This window comes from Polypterus senegalus, chromosome 5 (assembly GCF_016835505.1).
Source record: "Polypterus senegalus isolate Bchr_013 chromosome 5, ASM1683550v1, whole genome shotgun sequence".
Taxonomy (NCBI): domain Eukaryota; kingdom Metazoa; phylum Chordata; class Cladistia; order Polypteriformes; family Polypteridae; genus Polypterus; species Polypterus senegalus.
Window position 1 is genome coordinate 116040218 of NC_053158.1, and position 21469 is coordinate 116061686.

A 21469-nucleotide genomic window follows, 5' to 3' on the forward strand; every position below is an offset into this window, starting at 1 on the left:
GTGACTCCATATTCTTGTTTCACCACAGATGATATGCCGTCAGCATGGCACCTCCAGATCTAAACACTAGAATGGCGAATTGCTCGCGTACTAAAGTGACTTTAGGTGGTGGAAGTCCCATTTTACTTATGGTGCCAAGCAGAGTTGTGTTGCAGTTCAGCAGTCTATTAGCCAGCAAAAGTGCTGTGAAGAAGTTGTCTGTTGTTACGGTTCTGCCTTTGTCCAGTCTGACAGCGGTCACAGGACATCGTATCTTTGATTGCCAGTACAACAAATAGTTCTGAGCAGGCATAAACCACAGCACCGTGTTTATTGATGTTCTTGTGAAAATAATGGAGATAAATGCCATCAACTTAGAGAGGGAAAGGCAAGTTCATTGTACCACATGAACGTCACTGAGAGAATAAAACTGAATATAAAAAAGTGCTAACTTTTACAAATAACCAAAATTTACAGCAGGTGTTACAGACTCAAATCAAATGTATGTGTTTATTATATTATAGTAAATTAATTGCAGCTCACTACTAAAAATATGGAGCACCCGGAACCTTTTTGTTATAAGGCAGCAGTTCTTACCTCTGCACCATCCAAGAGTACATATCAACTTTCTGTTGATTGAAATTTCAGCTTGGGTGTTTAAGTCATTGACGGCAACATGGAAATTGAATGATTTTTTTCTTTTGTTATATTCCTGAATAAAAGTGCATGTGTCAGTTTTTCCCCTACTTCTGCTAAGAACAAGCAAGAAAAATTGGTTCTAGGCATTAGCCTTGACCACAGTCTCTTCATGCATCTGAGCCTAGAATTACCTGAATCTAATAGTTATGTCCAGTCCATTCCAAACATTTTAAATGTCATTTTGAATGAATTTGTTTTCTATTTTAGCTCTGTTAACCTCTTTCCCTTTTTCAACACTCACTGTAATTCTTCCACAGCCCTCTTTGTCACCAGATTAGAATGCTATCTTCTTCTCAGTCAGGAAACTTTGAGCTCCTGAGTAAATTAAGGGCTTGTTTCCTGGAAAGATGTAAAGACTTTTTGTGGGTTCAATAGTGTCTGCACAGATGTTAGTCACATGTATCACAGACTATATTAAGTCCCTCAATATGTTTCCATGTGACTTCATTTCCCAGTGTGTCTTTTGGGAGCAGTCACTCAGAACCATTTCAGTCTCCAGGCCTAACTTCCTCAGTGCAATGGTGACAAGAGGTTGCAAACGTATCAGTGGGAGTAGGGTGGATCAGATTGTGGTAAGATCTGCCCAATGGTGCCGCATGTTTACATTTAAAGGCATCTTTAACATTTGGATAGAGCAGGTCCAGGTTGTTTTTTTCTCAAGTGGAACATGACACTTACTGATTAAAGTTTGTCAGAGTTCCATCCATAGTCGAATGGTTGAAGTCATGACATATTACAACTGTAGGGTCAGAATGATTTATCATTAGAGTATTGGTAACATAGTGAATCAGATCTGTTGCTGAATCCCCAATTCCCAAGGGAGGAATACAAACACTGATAAATAAAGTTTTAACTGTAATATGTGCCATTTTATGCTATTTCTCAGTTATATAGATGACCAGACCCCCTCCTGGTTTTTCCACACTGCACTGGGTCTCTTTCTGCACAAATAAGATTAAATCCATTCAGCATTAAAACAATTTCAGATGTATCAGGTTTTAGCCAGCTCATCTGTAATACACAAAGTGCCACAGTACCTGTATGTGGTGTGGTGTTTCTATAAGAGTAAACAGTTTATCCATTTTGAGAGCCATCAAACATTGCCCATTACAAGTGTTGGCAGACCAGTTCTGGATCTTTTCTGTCTTGCTTTTCGTCTTGCTCTGGCTCTTTCCCCCCTCCATTTGCAGTCAAACAACTATTGCAGTACTGGGAAGCTGAGGTGCTTGGGCACTTCTGGTCACTGTGCTATTGGCTGATTACAGGAATATTTAATATGCCCAACTTTTAGTTTCTCACTCATACGTTTCTAGGTATTTTGGGCGTAAAGTAGCATTCAGATGATGTTTTTCTGTTGCTGTGACTACTCCAAATTTTGCAATTTGTCCAAAACCTAGTTAAGACAATCTAGTGCTTGGGTTTGCATGATAGCAACAGAACATTATTATATTTAAATTCATTTATGTGATTTTCTAATGGCTAATATCAGTGTCAAGCCAGAAGCCAGATCAAATCTTAACATTAATCAAAAGTAGTAGAAGGTAAAATAATTTCAAAAACTAAAAGAAGAACAGGACACAGTGCTTCTGAGAAAGGTTGCTGCCCGTGCAGTGCCTGGAAGCGACCACAAATTATATTAATTTGTGTGTGCTTAAGTGTGACCTTTGATGGGCTGATATTCCTTTCATTGTTGGTGCCTTGTAACCTTGTGTTATTGGACAGAATTGAACTGAGCTTCCTTCACTCCTTTAATGGCAAAGCTACACTTAGTAACAGAATACCAATCGCATAAAACATTTATTAGAGGAGGTCATACTAGCACACCTATTGCTTCATTGCTAGTTGAAACATTAAGTGACAGTAGTGCCCTTGAACTTCTAAATGATATAAAGAGCTTATGGATGCAGCTTCACATAATAAGACGGGGATGAATAGACAGCTCAGCTGACGCTACCAGGAAGCACTCCACTTGCAGTTTTTAGAAAAGCAAGATTTGCATTTCTATGGGTCATTTTCAATCTACTGTAGATGTCACAGTTTTGCGGGTGGCCACCAGCAGTTACCATAGTGCAAATCTGAGAACTGAAATGGATTATGGTGTGAGTCCACAGCAGAGATTTTGATTGTTTGTGCTGAATAAGCATTTTGAAGGATGAAATACTCACACAAGATTGCTTTTCTTGATTTCTCATCTTCTTTTAATATAATCTGGGCTCACATTTCAGTTGAGAAACCTATCAGTAACTTCTGTTTGAATTGAAACTTGGTAAGTTGGATGAGGGGCGGCACGGTGGCGCAGTGGTAGCGCTGCTGCCTCGCAGTTAGGAGACCCGGGTTCGCTTCCCAGGTCCTCCCTTCGTGGAGTTTGCATGTTCCCCCGTGTCTGCGTGGGTTTCCTCCGGGCGCTCCGGTTTCCTCCCACAATCCAAAGACATTGCAGGTTAGGTGGATTGGCGGTTCTAAATTGGCCCTAGTGTGTGCTTGGTGTGTGTGTTTGTGTGTGTCCTGTGGTGGGTTGGCACCCTGCCCAGGATTGGTTCCTGCCTTGTGCCCTGTGTTGGCTGGGATTGGCTCCAGCAGACCCCTGTGACCCTGTATTCAGATTCAGCGGGTTAGAAAATGGATGCATAAGTTGGATGACGGCAATGAGTATGTGTTGATGCCTGTTCTTCTGATAATCTTGTTTTATCCATGCAATGTCTGATGTCTGTCCCCTCTTCTATTTATTTTATATACAAGTTACTGAAGGAATTGAAATAAAGACAGAGATATCTTAAAATTTGTGGATGAATCTGTCATTGTCAATCTCTAACAATATAAAAGTAGTTCAGCCATGAACCTATTGTTGATGTGTTTGTTCAATGGTGTGCTTATTTCTTTTTACAACCAAGTATCTCTAAGACAAGTTTTTTGAAAATCCACTTTTCCCGTTTCGCAATAATAATAATAACACAATGCCAGAGCTAGTGGAGTACTACAAATTCTGTAGAGAAGTATAGCAGACTGTCTTTTAACCTTAATACAGAATAATCTGTAAGGAGGAACAACATACATATTTTTTCTTTTATTGAATCTTAACATAACAAACATAAAGTGTCCACACAACGTGGTCAAAGTTAGCAGTGAAAGTATTATTCACAGCAGTCCACTTTCACTTCAGAATAATGCAAACCAGTCAGAAAGAAAGCCAACCCGATTCCATCAGACAGCAGTTTTCTTACACATCACTTATTGCCATCATGCTGTAGGTTCAGATCACCAGTGGTCACAGATCAAAATGTAACTAAGTGCAGCTTTATTTACAGTGTGCAAAACAAATCCATTGAAAACAAAAATATATTTGCAAAAAAAGATTCTGTTCTTTTATTTGTCTTATAATCAAGAAAAATGAAATAACTTTCCACAAGTCTATTTACACATACAGTTGTGCTTGAAAGTTTGTGAACCCTTTAGAATTTTCTATATCTCTGCATAAATATGACCTAAAACATCATTAGATTTTCACTCAAGTCCTAAAAGTAGATAAAAACAAACCAGTTAAACAAATGAGACAAAAATATTTTACTTGGTCATTTATTTATTGAGAAAATTGATCGATTATTACATATTTGTGAGTGGCAAAAGTATGTGAACCTCTAGGAATAGCAGTTAGTTTGAAGGTGAAATGAGAGTCCGGTGTTTTCAATCAATGGGATGACAATCAGGTGTGAGTGGGCACCCTGTGTTATTTAAAGAACAGGGTTCTATCAAAGTCTGCTCTTCACAACACATGTTTCTGGAAGTGTATCATAGCATGAACAAAGGAGATTTCTGAGGACCTCAGAAAAAGAGTTGTTGATACTCATCAGGCTGGAAAAGATTACAAAACCATCTCCAAAGAGTTTGGACTCCACCAATCCACAGTCAGACAGATTGTGAACAAATGGAGGAAATTCAAGATCATTGTTACCCTCCCCAGGAGTGGCTGACCAACAAAGATCACTCCAAGAGCAAGGCGTGTAATAGTCGGCGAGGTCATAAAGGACCCCAGGGGTGACTTCTAACCAACTGAAGGCCTCTCTCACATTGGCTAATGTTCATGTTCATGAGTCCACCATCAGGAGAACACTGGACCACAATGGTTTGCATGGCAGGGTTGCAAGGAGAAAGCCACTACTCTCCAAAAATAACATTGCTGCTCCTCTGCAGTTTGCTAAAGATCACATGGACAAACCAGAAGGCTATTGGAAGAATGTTTTGTGGACAGATGAGACCAAAATAGAACTTTTTGGTTTAAATGAAAAGTGTTGTTTGGAGAAAGGAAAACACTGCATTCCAGCATAAGAACCTTATCCCATCTGTGAAATATGGTGGTGGTAGTACCATGGTTTGGGCCTGTTTTGCTGCATCTGGGCCAGGAAGGCTTGCCTTCATTGATGGAAAAATGAATTCTGAATGATAACAGAGAATTCTAAAGGAAAATGTCAGGACATCTGTCCATGAAATGAATCTCAAGAGAAGGTGAGTCATGCAGCAAGACAACGACCCTAAGCACACAAGTCGTTCTACCAAAGAATGGTTAAAGAAGAATAAAGTCAATGTTTTGGAATGGCCAGGTCAAAGTCCTGACCTTAATCCAATCAAAATGTTGTGAAGGACCTGAAGCGAGCAGTTAATGTGAGGAAACCCACCAACATCCCAGATTTGAAGCTGTTCTGTATGGAGGAATGGGCTGAAATTCCTCCAAGCCAGTGTGCAGGAATGATCAAAAGTTACCGAAAACATTTAGTTGCAGTTATTGCTGGAAAGGGGGGTCACACCAGATACTGAAAGCAAAGGTTCACATACTATTGCCACATCTGTGAGTCACCTGCTTAGTGGAACTTCTAGCGCCACACTCCCTTCTCTGCCAAAAAGTGACTATCCCTTGCCACAACTATTTACAAAACAAAAAGAAAAAACAAGCAATGTTTAGAGGTTTCTTCAGTCTCATTGTTGCATATCACAATAGCTCTTGTCTATATTTTCTGAAGGTCATCTATTAGGTTTTCACACAACAGCTTGTGTGTAAGGCAGGGTTGCTGGGTTCCTAAAGAATTATAACCCAATGGCTATAATTATAACCCAATTTGCCAAAAAAATAGCCCAATGCCTGAGGTAGACAAAATGACAAACCAGAAAACAGGGGGTGGTATTAAAGGGTTAGGTACATACGAAAGCCAGATGGGCGGGAGGCTAAAAACAACCCAAAACACCACACTGTTTTTTAAAAAGTAGCCAAAAAACTACATCCTGCAAAAGCCTACTTTTTACCCATGGACGACAATCAAAATGAACCCATTTGGGCAAGAAATCCACAGACCTGGCAACAATGGTACAAGGTCTGAGTTGATACTAATGAAAGCTTAGCATCTTATACGTTATTGAGCAGACTTGAATAGAGCATTGGAACCCCAATGTTTTAGTGAGATTGGAGACTGAGATGTACTGATGTGCTGACATCATCCTTGTAAATGGAAGAGTAAGTGCTGAGAATTTTGTATCCTGAGGTGTGAGAGTTAATTAAAAGATCATTTTTGCTCCCAAAAAAGTGTGAATTTTTAAGTTTTTTTTTCTTTTTTTTTTCAATTTTTTTTGTCCACACAGGAACAGAAGCTGCTGAGTGTTTGCGGGAGTGTTTTGGAAAAGTTACTTGTACTTGTACTTAAATATGTTCTTGTTTTTTGTTTTCAAGCATTAGCGAAGCAGAGCAGTAAGAGGTAGTTGTGTACTGCGGAGCACCTCTTTCAACTGCTTTAAACTAATCTGCCTACCTGTCCCTAACATTTATTCCTTCTTATCTAGGAAAACATCAAAGCTAAACTGTAAGAGAGTGACCTATTCAATTGTTCTTCATATGTCTTGACTTTTTTCCACTAAGGAATCACTGTTACTTTGAAATATTCAATGCTTCAACACTGGTTATTTACTTACAGAGTGGCTGGTTTCAGCTACTGCTGTTGTTAGACAGACTTTTAGTATTAAGGATTTGATCAGGTACGAGTGCTATAAAAATAGACAAGAAAATAAGAAGTTAATTTGCAGAGGATATCCCAGAAGCAAGTTTTTCTTAGTAACATGGAAGAAGTGTATAAAAATTTACTGGATTGAAAAGTTGTTTTCAGTTTAAGTTTAATGACAATGACAAGGTCATTAGGGGGATTGAAGTGCAGGTTTGCTTCAGAGACAGAGAGTCTTGCACATTGTGTAGCTTTCAGGGTGCACAGGTGGGAGACCTCCTTGGAAGGGTTGATAAGCTCTTAGCGAGAGCATTGGTGGGTCCAGTTGTCATTGTCCATATTGGAACAAATTACATATATATGGGTAGTCTGTCAGTTCTGCAATCCTAATTTAAAGAGTTCTGGTGAAAATCTTTGTGTAGGGTAGAAAGGTATAGTTTTATGTGGCACTGGGACTCCTTTTGTAACAGAATCTGTTCTGCCTTGTTGTGTTACATCTGAACCAGAGGAGCATCAATGTATTGGGGAGGCATATGAGTAGGTTAGTTGAGGATTGCTTAAACTAAGGAATGGGGAGGCAGGAAGTTTAGAACAGCAGTTTTGTTAAAATAAATATTTATAGTAACGAAATTTATATCCCAAAGTTTAAGTGCAAAAGTAAAATGAGCAACACATTGAAAATAGCTTGTCTTAACACTAGAAGTATCAAAGATAAAACAAATGAGTTGGAGTTGAGTGTAGCTGAGCATAATTATGAAATTATACCAACAACAGAAACCTGGCTAAATAACAAAGATGGAGATAAGTATAACATAGAGGGATACACATATTTTAGGAAGAAAATACAGAATAGAAAAGAAGGGAGGATTGTTGTTTGTGTCAAACAGAATTTAAGTGCACTTATCTTCAATTGGACAATGAGCCCCATCTCAGTGAGGATATCTGTCTTTGTCTGGAAATCATTAGAGAAAGAGACCTAATTTTCAGAGTGAATTATAGACTACCCAATGCAGACAGTAATTTCAATGTCCCTCTTTTTGGTAATATTAAAAAGGTAAGTTTACATGGGGATATGATAGTCATGGGGGATTTAAACTATCTAAATATTAATTGGGCTAACCTTTCAATTAGCATAGAACAAGAGCAGAAGGTTTTAGATGTTAGAAATTGTACAGAGGTAGTACTGCTTAGATTAAATGTGCTGAAATCATATAATTCACCAGGGCCAGATAATATTTATCCTTGAGTGCTTAAGGAGGTTTTTGAGTAAATATATAAACCCTTGAGACATATTTTTAGGAAGTCACTGTGCATTGAGGAAATTGAGGAAAGGACTAGAAAATGGCAAATATTATCCTGTTATTTAAAAAAGGATGACTGGGTAGATCCAAGCAACTCTTGGCCAGTATGCTTATCGTGCATCATAGGTAAATTAATGGGAGGAATTATTAAGGGAAAGATTGAGCAACACATGGCAAGAACAGGGGTTTTACTGAACAGTCAGCTTGGGATCAGAAGCCTGAGTTAATGTTTTAGAAATTCTATGAAGATGCAACAAAAGGATATGATCAAAGTGGAACATGTGATATTATTTGTCTTGACTTTCAGAATGCATTTGTTAAGTTGCCATGTGGGAGCTTGGGCATCAAAGTAAAAGAAGTGGGAGATCAAGGTATAGTGTGTAGATGAGTACAAAATTGACTCAGACACAGGAAGCAGAGGGTTATATAGCGAGGAATCCTATCAATATTGACTGATATTAAGTGTGGTGTCCCATGGGGGTCAGCGCTAGTGGCCCTTCTATTTTTAAATAATTTGGATAGAAATATGAATAACAAGCTGGTTAAGTTAACAGAGATATATTGCTAGGTGGATTGGCAGATGACATAGAATCTGTTGAATCATTACAGACAGACTTGGACAGCATATTGACTTGGGTAGATTTGTGGCAGATGAAATTTAATGTAAATAAATATAAAGTATTACATTTAGGAAATAAAAATGTTCGGTTTGAATACACAATGGGAGTGTTCAGAAGCCATTAAGAAGGCTGACAGAATGTTAAGTCATACTGTACACATTGTGCTATATAAGTCCAAGGAGGTTATGCTGAAGCTTTTCAACACACTGGTTGGACCTCATCTGGAGCATTCCATGTAGTTTTAGTCTCCAGGCTACAAAAAGGAGAGAGCAGTGCTGGAAAAATTCCAGACAAGAGTGACTATGTTGGTTCTAAGGACGGCAGGGGATTAGTTATGAGGAAAGATTTAAAGAGCTTAACCTTTTCATTTTAAACAGAAGAAGATTAAGTGGAGACATGATTGAAGTGTTTACAATTATTAAGGAAATTAGTACATTGGATCAATACTGTTATTTTAAAATTAGTTCATTAAGAACATGAGGACACAGTTGAAAACTTGTTAAGAGTACATTTTGTGCAAACATTAGTAAATTTATCTTTGCAAAGAGAACCATAGACACACGGAATAGGATACCAAGTAGTGTGGTAGACATTAGGACTTTAGGGACTTTCAAAACGCAATGAACTATTATTTTGGAAGAAGTAACTGCATCGGACTGTCAAACTTTGTTGGGCTGAATGGTCTATTCTTGTCTAGATTGTTCTAGTTTTGTGTCATAGATGACCTCATGTATGTGTGGATGAGCTTAAGTTTTGAAAAACTAGTAACTGGAAGGATTGTTGAAATCCACAGGGCAACTCACAGATTTTGACTTAAATTGGTTTGTTTCCTTTTTAAATGAAGGCCTAATTAGTAATAATAATAAGAATAATGGTCCAGGGTGTCAACGTGCTGTTACTTTTTGTTACTTGATATAGCCAGCAGTATCACGTGTGACTTGACACTACAAAAACAACAACAAAAACAATCTTAATACTACTCCAAACAATAACAACTACAACTACTACAACAACAACAACTACTACTACTACTACTACTACTAAGAAGAAGAAAATAAAAAGTATTAATACCGCTATTGAACATGCATAATAAACTTACTTAATATAGTAAATACAGGGTTAACATGAAGCTAAATATATAAAAATTGAACATGTAAATATATCATCTACACTTTTGAATTTATCTAAACTTCATTTTGTCCTTCTAGTGACAGCAGACAGCAACAAGGCATTAACTAACTTAATAATGTCAGCTACCAATAAAATTAACCAAGATTTGAAGTTAATCTGAGCTAATTGGTCTTTTTATATGTCAAAGTTGCTTGCCTAGTGCTTTACCACAATTCAGCCAATAACTAACAAGTAAGCAAAGAAACCTGTATGTTAGTGAAATTTAGAAATGTGTCCTCAGTGCAACAACACTCAGAGCACTGAATATTTTCATAATGTTATCAGCCTTTAACAACATGTATAGGTCTTGATGTCTACATAGCGTGGTCCAGATTTAATTATGCAACTTTTAATGCAATGCAGGAAAACTATACTAGACAAAAGAATTGTTTGAAATATCTTGTAATAAACAAAAATGACCTTACATTGAATTAATTCACTGATTCTCCATGTAATGTCCCACTTGTCCTCCATTCAGTTGTGAATTCTCTTTGTAATAAACTTAATAAGTCATAGCGTAATAAAAATTGCATAATTAAATCTGGACCACCCTGTATAGTGGTAACAAGTAGTCCAAAACCATGTGTCAGCTAGGTACTGTAACATCAGATTATACAGTATCTGGTAAACAATCAGTATCAACATTAAGCATAATGATATACCATTGTTACTCCAGAAAACCTCTAATTATAGTGTAGTGGCAATTGACTTTAATGTTAGTTAACTTACTGGAAACTGGGCAAATTCAGATTTTTAAAACACATCTACAATTGCAGCATGAGCTTCTTCACACTTTCATTTTTTTCTTACCTGTGCTTCTGACTGGTTTTGACCTGAAGCAATCTGTCTGCTTGTTAATGTAAAATTATCAATCAGGTGACTGTCAACAACGTTAATTTGATTATTGAAGAAACAACAATAACCCTAATAGAGTCAAGATGTAGATATCCAGAGCTCCACTCCATTGGGGAGGTTGTCATGTTACATTATATGTCTGTGGTATTATGCAATATGCCCAGTTATATACTGTAATTGTTGAGATTAGGGTTTGGTAAGAGTTATCTGACTGAAGTCAAGTAAAGCAAGAGACAAAAACTTGCAGCTTAATTGCCTGAGCTCCTGAATCGTGGAGGTCTGCAAACTCCCAATGGGCCACCTCACATCTGTCCTGTGATCACAGGCCCCACATGCAGTACATGATCTGCAAATAGGAAAGGGGTAGCACTAATCTGCATTATGATACCCTATGTTTTTTGTTTTGTTGCTGCAAACAAATTTCCTTCTGGAATAACAATTCTACCTAACCTGACTTAAAAATATCTATTGATTGTTTTCCCAGGTATAATTTTGAAAGTATTTTAAATATGGAATTCTTCTCTATATTTTACCAGCTCCACATGCATTTTTTAACAAGGAACTGGAGAGCCAAGTGGTACAGGAGGGTAGCAGTGCCATACTAAGCTGTGAAATCTCTCAACCTACTGTTTCAGTCATCTGGAAAAAAGATGGACTTGTTCTTACTTCTGGGGAGAAGTACACTTTGCAACAGGAAGGCTGCACAGTTGTTCTAAATATTCATGATTTATCATCAGATGATCAGGGCCAGTATACATGTGATACAGGATACCATCAGACTACAGCCAATTTAACTGTGAAAGGTACTTGAACTATTTTCTTCTAATAAAGTCAAATGCTTATCATTAGATTAAAAGTGTTTGTTTGTTATCATAGTTTAAAATTATACAGTTAAGCTGACCCCACATGCCTTTTTAAAAATGGAGTCCTTCAGTTCTAATGTGTAGGACCTGGGTCATTTTTTGACAGGCTTGCTTCCTGCTTCACCATCATTGTGTGACATAGCACTCAGTTTTTGCTGCAGCACTAATCTGCTTGTCTGTCTTTTTCTTCACTCATGGGGCCTCATTTATAAATGGTACATATGCCCGTCTCCATGCACACTTTGAGAAGCATAAAAATTAAAGTTTGTGTAAAGACATGCACATTTTCATGGCAGCCTCCCTGCTTGTGTATGCAAGTTTCTGTTTGGTTTTGCAAACTGCCGGCACACAGTGTCAAAGCAGTGCTGTTTAGGTGTGGTCTCCCTTTTTTCAGATTCACATCAATAACGTGGGATTTATCAAATATATTGAAATTAATTGCATATCATTTACAAATTTAAGGCACTTGATTGTATTCATTCTGTAACAATACAATGGTTCATGCAATGGCCAAATAATTCCAAATACCACAGCTGCTTTAGCATTGTTACTCTCAGTGCACCACAAAGAGTATTTTAACCCATTGTATCTGTGTGTGGAATCACAGCTGTACAGCAGCAGATCGGAAAGACCTGGAGGACATTTATAGCACATGCTGCCATAGGAAAGCCACCAGCATCTGAATTCCACTCAGCCATGCACACAGTGTATTTGAACTTCTCCCAACCAGCAAACACTTCAGAGTTTTTCCTGCACAGACCTCGAGGCTCAGAAACAGTTTCATCTCAAGAGATATAAAACAAACTCAATCAGTCCATCAAGTGCTCCCGGTAGAACTATTTGTACTTATAATTACAATTACCACTCTGTAAACTTGCACTACAACTGTAATATTACACAACCTGATTCATTTTATGAAACATTTGCACTTTCTACATTATATGTACATGTTTATTGTATGTATACTTTTGTACTATATATTTTTCATTGTTTTTTATTGGATTATTATTGTTATTATATCATATTATAGGAAAATAACTTTTTGAAGGATTTGCATATTGAATCTCATTGTACCATACAATGACAATAAAGGAATTTGATTCAATTCAGTAGAAGAGTTCATATTTACAGATGGATGGAATAATTAAACATGTATTATGAAGATGTTTCAATGTTCCTTAAAAGTTTTAAAGAATCGACATTCTAACCTTACAGCTGGTTTTACATTTATTACAGAGCTTATATTGTGGTGAATGGTTATGTGGAGAAAGAAAATGAAAGGACGGGAATTGGGGGTTGGTACACTTGACAGACAAAGTACTGCTGCAATAAATTATTTAATTGAGGGTCGTGCATGCGTCCCAGCACCTATTTTGTGGGTGGCAGGAATAATCCCTGGACATGTCAACAGCTCATCGCTACCGCTGCGCCACTGTACCCCTGTGATTAATACTTGCTTTAATGCATTTCATCATGATAATGATATCAAGTATACTTCTTAGTATTCTAAAATGTTCAGAGAGCTGTAATATCAGGAATGTAATGTATTCAGTGTAGCAATCATGGCCTGCGTGCTGCTGTCTGCGAAAGAGAAAGGCCATTTAAGAAGCATGTAGTGATATACACACATACAACACATAGAATACAAAGCATTTAACATGCTACTTTAGTTATGATGGAATTTGGTAAAGTCTAGTAAATTAAACATCAATTTTAAGATGAAGTTTATGAAATTCTACTTTAATGACAAAATAAAGTCAACATTTTGACCTTGTTTTTTTCTTTACTGTGTTCCTTTTTTTTCTTTTTTCTGTGCCCTAACTGACACTCAGAAGGTGGGGTACGACTCACATTTTCACATCGACTTTGATATCTGACAATTTCTTTTTCATTTTGGACACTGTGTGACTTTTTGAATTTGAACTTTTGAGTGTCATTTCATCAGGTTCCTTCTGTTGCTCACTCCACTGCCTAAGCCACCAAAACCTATGTTTTTCCATGCCTCCATTTCACTGAGTAGGACTTCCACTTCGCATTTGATAAAATTCTTAATTGTATACATGCTTTTTTCATTGTCTTTTAACAAAAGACTTAAATTTAGGGGCTATTTATATTGATTTGCATATTCAAATATGCAAAATTCTGGGAGGAGTTGAGGTGGGCCAACAGACACGTGTGTGAGTGTTACATTTCACGCTGACCGGGATTTATATAATTGAAGCGCATGAAAGTTGGCTTATTCATGGTTTTGTCATCTGAATTTTTTTGTGCATATGCACATTTCCACATTTGTCCATACACCATGTTGTAGTGTGAATTCTATACACATTATACATGAGGCCCCTGATCCTCAAATAAAGGGATTGAATGTCATGTGTCAGTGCCCCCACTACCTTCCATAAGATCAACTTGCTCTGATTATTGCCTAGTTTCATTGGTTACAGTATCATATAAGCCAATGTAAGTTATAATGTAGGCTACAGTATGTAACATACAATGAATTAAATACCAACAATGTTTACAGTGTGTGTGGTGTCTTGTTCTGCTAAACTCCACAATATGACTTTTATCACGGAGTGTGCAGAGCGTTTCTCTTTGTAACATAAGCACCCCACACAGCTCTATTACTAGTTTAATTTAAATTTTTGTCATGTTATTCTCTGCACTTTAAAAATCAAGTGTATATATCAAACAATGTGTACAAAAATACATGATAGATCACATCCATTGTTGATTCAACATGGTATGCAGTATTTTATGTTCCGTAGTATAAGTAACAGGTGGCAAATCTACTGGTTTGTGTGGATGAAGATTATCAAGGAACAACAAAGGAAACAATCAGGCATCAGTGATCAGCTAATATTATTAATAGACTTGGATTAATTTGCCGCTGCTTAATTAACAACATATGGATTGTGGTCAAATTAATAATCTTATTTAGGCATTGCATTAAAAACTGTAATGGCGATTAATCAGTAGCTCTGATATATTCTACTGCCTCTAATAGAACTTTTGAACTTTCATTTCTTTACTTGTTTTTATGTACTGTATTTTTCTTAACAGATTTTGATTTTTGCTTATCAAATGAAATGCATGTTGGTCTTTTTTGTTAATACAGATTTTTTCAGTACTTTGAAATGTATTTTAGTATGGCATCTACTATGGTGGCATCTGTCCCCATCTGTGTCTTTTACCTTTCATGTTTTCAAGAGTAATTTTTTTTCTCTAGACAGATTTATTTTCTCATCACTTTGCTCATCTATTTTAGTGAGTTAGTAGAATATTCATGCTTTTGGTGTGCCATCAAATTTCATTTGCACTAAACGCAACAGATGTTTACATTGTAGGCCATCTACTCTAATATTATTCACAAGTATAGTTCAAACTCTGAAAATTTCTATTGCTCATATTTTCAAAAATCCCTGTTTATTAGTCATGAACTGTATTATCACCAAGGTACAATTTGTAGTTATCAGCATGCTCTAACCTATACACCTCAAAACTTCTTAAACGAAAGAAAGATTTAAGATGATTTGCAAACACTAACTGCTTTGACCTGATCATTTAATTAGACAAGTTTAAGTGCAAATAAATAGTTATATCAACATAAGTTGATATTGTGTTGTCCTATTAGATTAATTGGCGTGGAATTTAATTTGGTGAAATAAGCTCATAGAGTACAAATAAAACATCGATACAGACATGCATGGACCCAAAAGTCAGCAAATTAGTCAGTTAGACATGCAGTATTCTTGAAATTATTGTACATAACTTCTTTTCTTGCATATCATGGCTTATGAATAAGTAATTTTTGTAGCATTTGATAGCTCTGGTCTTTGTTAACCTAAGCCATTCATCAGATAGAAGAAAACTGACCAAATGATAGGCAAGCGGCGAAGGTTCACAAATGATGCATCTTCTTTTGTTTTTAATTTTATGCTGTTCAAATTATTCCAATTTTGCTTGAATTAGGTTACATTCTTCAAGAAGGCCTAGGATGACAGCTGTGCTAAAATTGTTTATTAATTAAATCATAATTTGCTTTTATTTTTCAAAAATTTTAGCTGCCCCAGTATCATTTAAGCAAGAGCTTATGAACCAAGAAGTTGTAGAGGGTGAAACTGCCATTCTGTCTTGTGAAATTTCGAAAACTGGTGTCCCAGTTGAGTGGAGAAAAGGAGGGGTAGTCCTTCAACAGAGCAACAAATATGAAATGAGAACAAAGGGTACAATTATGGACCTTGTGATACATGATTTGGAACCTGAAGATAATGGTTACTATACTTGCAGCACTGGAGAAAATCAAACAACTGCTTCAATTACAATACAAGGTAACTCAAATTATCTGTCTTGGCATTTAAGTAAAACAAGTGTAGCTGGATGATGATAGGTTTGAGGCACTTACAGGAATATATATATATATGTGTTTCTGCGTGTGTGTGTGTGTGTGTATGTATGTGTGTGTGTGTTTGACTCTGAAAACTGGTGGAAACTTTCATAGGCAGTATTTTATTTTCTTTGTCATGTTCTGCTCAAGTTTTGATTTCAAACTCATAAATGCATCTCTGAAAGAAAGACTATTAGCATTTAGTGGCACTAGTGGATTTAAGCATACCTGTATGTAAATTGACATTGAAACATGATCAGTGGTCCTATTAAATAGTCAGTAGTACAATCAAATGATATGAGGAAATTTGTTAAACCGAGTATTCAATTAAATCCCTCATTTCTTGAGATATTCAATGTATTACAATGCCCTGGATTTAAAGGATTATATGTGTTTTAGTTATTTAAAGCAATTTGCCTTTGTGCCTTTAACATAAAGTAATTACAGGGCACAATAAACCTATAATTGGTCTAGTTTTACATAACGGTATTACAGTTGGACATTGAGTTGCTGCAGTTTTTTAATCCCTGTTTACAGTAAATCCTGCTGTTTGTCACTTACATGAAAAAGTCATGGTAGCAATGAGACTGCAGGAATAAAGAATTTTCCATTGATTGTGTCATGTGTAATCTTGGAAATGAACAATTCTGATTGTAGTGACACCACAATTGTTTTGTGTAGAGGAATAATGAACACTTATTTTTTCTCACTACTATAGATAATACCATATTTTAGTGTGCAGTAGGAAAGTTTAGAGGATTGGAAAGATCACAGTTCTTATTAAAAGCCGGGTTTATTTTAACTTTTCATTACATGTAAGCAGAGATCTCCAAAAATATAAATTTTAAATATATTGAAGCACATTTTCCTAGAAGTTTTTCTGGAAGTGTGGCCTACAAATCATTGTCATTGCTTTATTGTGAAAAAGAAGTCAAAATTGGAAAAACTGTTACTTAGTGCTTGTAGTAATTTTGGGAAAACTGTTAATTTCTGCTGTGCTTTAGGTAACCATTCTGGTGAATTCCATATTAGATCTAATGCAAATAGGGATTCTAGGCATAGTTCAAATTGCATGGAGCATTCCGCCAAGAACTTTGGATTAAGAGAAATGAAGGAATTAGAAATTAGCTTTGTGAGCAACTAAAGAAAATGTTAGCAGGCAAAGGGAACTTGTTACCTAAATATGTACTATGTGTTCACTGTGGTTTAGTGTATCAGTTCTGGTTTTGTTTGCATTTTTTTGCCAGTGGATCTCCCTTTTGTCAAATTTCTCTCATGCTGAAATGTTTTAAATACAGAATTCTTATATCCTGCTTAACTAAGGTCTGATTGGCATTCAGATATACTGTATGCTTCTTAAATAATACTTTTATTGCATATATTGCATTTTCCAGGCTTTATGATTCCAGCTATCTCCCAGTGGTATCAATTTTTACATTTCTATAAGTGCATTTCCAGTGGAGCACAATTGACCAACTAAAATGCAAACCTTTCAAGATTTCTTCATAGCTGACAATACTCTGTCCTCTAGAGGTGCTAGATTATGAAGGCAGAGTAATATATTGGTACATTGTATTAAACAGTGTGTGTGGTTCCTGCAGCAGAAACATTTAAAAAGGGGTTTGGTTTTTCAAGTGACAACATACAGTGTACAATCCAAAATACTGCACCTCTGATTTGGCAATTTATTTACTTTGTTACATGGAGACATGCCACCTCATGCCAATACAATTGACTTATTATGAAGACTGTAAAAGCATAGGGGACATCATATCTGCAACTGTGGATACTACACCAAAGTATCTAGCCAGTGCAGTCACAAAAGAGGAGAGTAGAATTGTGATAATTTTGATAATTTCTTGTTTACTTTGCCCTTGCTGGAATTTTTATGCTTCATTTACAGCAATATCCTCTAAATCCTGTCATTTTACACCCCTCAGATTTTTAACCTAAAATAAAAAAATATTGAAGATCACACAGATTTTCAGAAATTACATATTCTTTTAAAATGTATCCAATGACACATGAGTCTAGATAATTGCAATGATGCTCAAAGCTACATTCCATCAATAAGAATAAAAAAATGATAAAACAAACTAATTATAAAGAAGAGGAATTCAAAGATACCTCTATTCATGGGTGTCAGTAACTGGAACATGCCTTTTGGTGAATGTGTATGTTCAATAGAGATTCTGTGCTCAAGCATAGTAATGAACTATTTGTTGTGTACTGTGAAATTAGCCTATCATCACCTTCATATACGTCTAACATCAATACTTTATATTAGTTAGGCTTTATATTGTGGGCACTTCATAGCTAAACTACTTTATAGTTAAACTAGCTGTGTTATCTAAGATGAGGTGAAATATTAGTAATCAATTTAAACATCTTATTTTTTTATTTGATACATGGGTTCTATTTATTAATTCTAATTTTTAGACCATTGTTATGGTATTTTATTGCCTTTTTTTTTTTTTAAATTTTAACCCTCCTTCTACATGTTTTTCATATTTTTAAAATTTTCTTCCCAACACTATCAACCAGATGGACATACAGAGACATAAACACACATACAAACATTTGCGATTTTATTAAGATGGGAGTATTTGTGCCATCTACCTAAACTGTGAAGACTTATGTTTAAACAGATTATTGCTTTTAATATCCTAATATACACCATATGGCCTAAAGTTTGTGGACACCCAACTAACACACCTTTATGAGGTTGTTGGACATCCCAAACCATAGGCATTAATATGACCCTCCCCTTTCCTGTTATAACAGACTCCACCCTTCTGAGATAGCTTTCCACAAGAATTTGGAGGGTGTATGTGGGAATAAATAATCCCTTGAATTCCAGTTCGTTTTAAAAAATATTATTGAGTTGCTAAGTAGTAAAATTACCTACTGGTGATAAAAGGACTACCACTTTATCTATCTAAAATGCAGACGTACATAGAATGCAAAATCCACACAAAAACCAACTGTCAAATTTGAACTTAGGATGCTGCATCTGGAAAGTATCATACACATTGTGACTCAGGCACATCTGCGTGCTGCCATCACATAGAATAAAGAGGTGCAACATAAAAAACTGTGCCAAAAAGAATACTTTTATTACTCATTTCCAACCTGCAGTCAATCTCCTGTGAACATCTAGTTATTCTAGTGCCTGAAGAGTTGTTATTTTCAGGGCCATCCAGTGAATTCTTGTCCACCTTATTCCTAGCTGTTAGCTTTTATTACATAAAAAAGGTATTATTGTAATGCTTCTCATTCAAGATTTTTGGCATAAAAATCATAATTATTAGATGCATAACAGACTTTTTAATTGCTGTTTACTTCAGTTTCTTCTATGTAAGTTTAAATTTTGGAGCTGCATGGCAATTATAGTGAACTGCTTAAGCCAAGTCTTTCTGCCTTGCTCCACAGAAAGGGAATTAAAGATAGTGTCTGGTTTAAAGAACACGGATGTCTTTGTCGGTCAGCCAGCCACATTTTCCTGCCAGCTCTCACGTAGTGTTAAAGATGTACAATGGTGGTTGGATGGCTCTCTTCTCCAGGAAAGCTCACTCATCGAAATAGCCATCCATGATAGCAACATCCATACCTTCACCATCAAGAGTGTGGCAGCTGATGACTCAGGAATTGTGACATTCAAGGCCAGGAACATCATCTCCTCTGCCAAACTATTAGTCAAAGGTATTTGGGTAGGGCAAGCATAGTTAACCCTTTCCCATTGGCCTAGAGATTAGTCTTTTTAAAGCAGTTACTTTTAAACAAAAATATGTATTTCACATATTAATTATTTATATATATATATATATATATATATATATATATATATATATATATATATATATATATATATATATATATATATATATATATATATATATATATATATATATATATATATATATATATATACAGTATTTAATTTTTACATATTACAAAGTTTTTTGGTTTGTAAGGATTAAAGGCCTAGTAAGGGTTGCTTAATTTTATAAGCAACTTTCATAAAAAGGGTTAACAATATTGGTTTACTGGAACATGCACTACTTGTCTGTAGTAGCACCCTTTAACTCTGCTTGTGTTAGCTGCTTTATTTGCTACAATGCATGTTTTGCTGAATGGTAAGAAAACAAAGCAAGAATAACATGTCTTCATTGAATCTGAATAATGACAAAAAGTCAATTTCATTTGATTCCAAACTCTGTAATAGTGTACAACATTGTGTATTTACTTGTAAGGTAGTCATATCAAACTACTCATCTTCCCATTTCCTGATAAGAGTGAAGTGAACTAAGCAGATTATAAAAGGTCTTCTTTAGACCAACCTGTTACATTGCTTGTTTGTCAACACTCTGACCACAAGCTTGTTTGCTGGGGTTTAATCCCAGTAGACTGAAGTCAGTATGCTAATTCCATGTAAGCTCATATACAAATTCTTTGTAACATTGAAAACTGGAGTAAATATTCCAGTTTGTCTGAATGTCTTTAACTAAAGCATTTCTATTGCAATATAATGAATAAATGGTACCTTAAAATTCAACAAATTATGTAATAAACATATTTTGCAATATACAGTAAGTACCTTGATGTTCAACAGTAAAATAAGCAAGTATTACTACTTACTCTGAATATCAAACGGCCCATCTATATGATATAGAGCATAACTCTTTTAAAATCAGAATCGTAAGGTTGAAATTCAAGTTTCATTACTTCAAAATGTGACTTGATATTAAAACACCTTTCTTTTGAAGGAGGCATGGGCATTGGAACTAATAATCCATCACATTTCTTCCTTAAACTCTTCATATGGTACCTTGTTTGTAAACCATTAACTGGCTAACCCATCACATTTGTCTACAACCTGCTACTTAGCTGTTTTTGCTTGTCACAAGTTTAAACACAGACTTTAGCTTGGTCTCACAATACTTTCTGAAATGCATGTCCTTACTGACATGTTGGCCAACAGATCCCACAGTTGAGGTGGTAAGTGTGATGGAAGATGTATTTGTGGAAGAAGAAAAACCAGCAGAATTTATTTGCCAGTACTCAAGACCAGTACATGCCACCTGGAAGAAAAATGGCAGGCCAATACAGCCAAATGAAGAAAGGATTGTAATCGAACAAGATTGGAATGTTGCAAAACTGAAAATTAGCTATGTCACTCAAAATGATGTTGGTGTTTACTCTTGTGAAGCTGAGGGAACTAGAGCAGTGGCACGACTTGATATTCAAGGTGAGGTTCCTCATTATAAAGGAAGAACAAAATCCATGTGGCACTGCATTTGTTACTTCTTTAGCATGGCCATCAGAAAATATGACCACATATTGAAACATTTATGTTCATTTTCTTGCCTTCGTATACTGGATTTTTTAAGTGTCAGTTTACAAAAAGTTTAATTTTACTCTTCATTTGGGTAAAACAATCACTACATAATTCAGACTTTTTGTGATATTGCAGACAACATAATGAGTTTTTATATAATTATTTTTTTTTTTAATGAGCTTTATACCAGCATTGATTCTGAGTCATTAATGTATGCTAATTTTAATTGAGATTTGTTTTTAGTTAGAGCTGTAAAGTATGATGAAAAATTGTTTTCCT

At 35.8% G+C, this 21469-nt stretch overlaps 1 protein-coding gene across 8 annotated transcripts in view; it reads left to right on the top strand.

Annotated features, from left to right (window-relative positions):
* Positions 1–21469, top strand: part of obscnb (obscurin, cytoskeletal calmodulin and titin-interacting RhoGEF b) — a 571330-nt gene that overhangs the window by 367885 nt on the left and 181976 nt on the right. For 6 of the 8 annotated variants that reach the window (XM_039753252.1, XM_039753258.1, XM_039753255.1 and 3 more), the window contains 4 exons: positions 11139–11405; positions 15530–15796; positions 19285–19554; positions 20834–21100. In XM_039753252.1, coding sequence (XP_039609186.1) covers positions 11139–11405; positions 15530–15796; positions 19285–19554; positions 20834–21100 — 1071 coding nt within the window. The remainder of the gene's footprint in view (positions 1–11138; positions 11406–15529; positions 15797–19284; positions 19555–20833; positions 21101–21469) is intronic. The other 2 variants (XM_039753256.1, XM_039753259.1) reach the window with 2 other exon arrangements.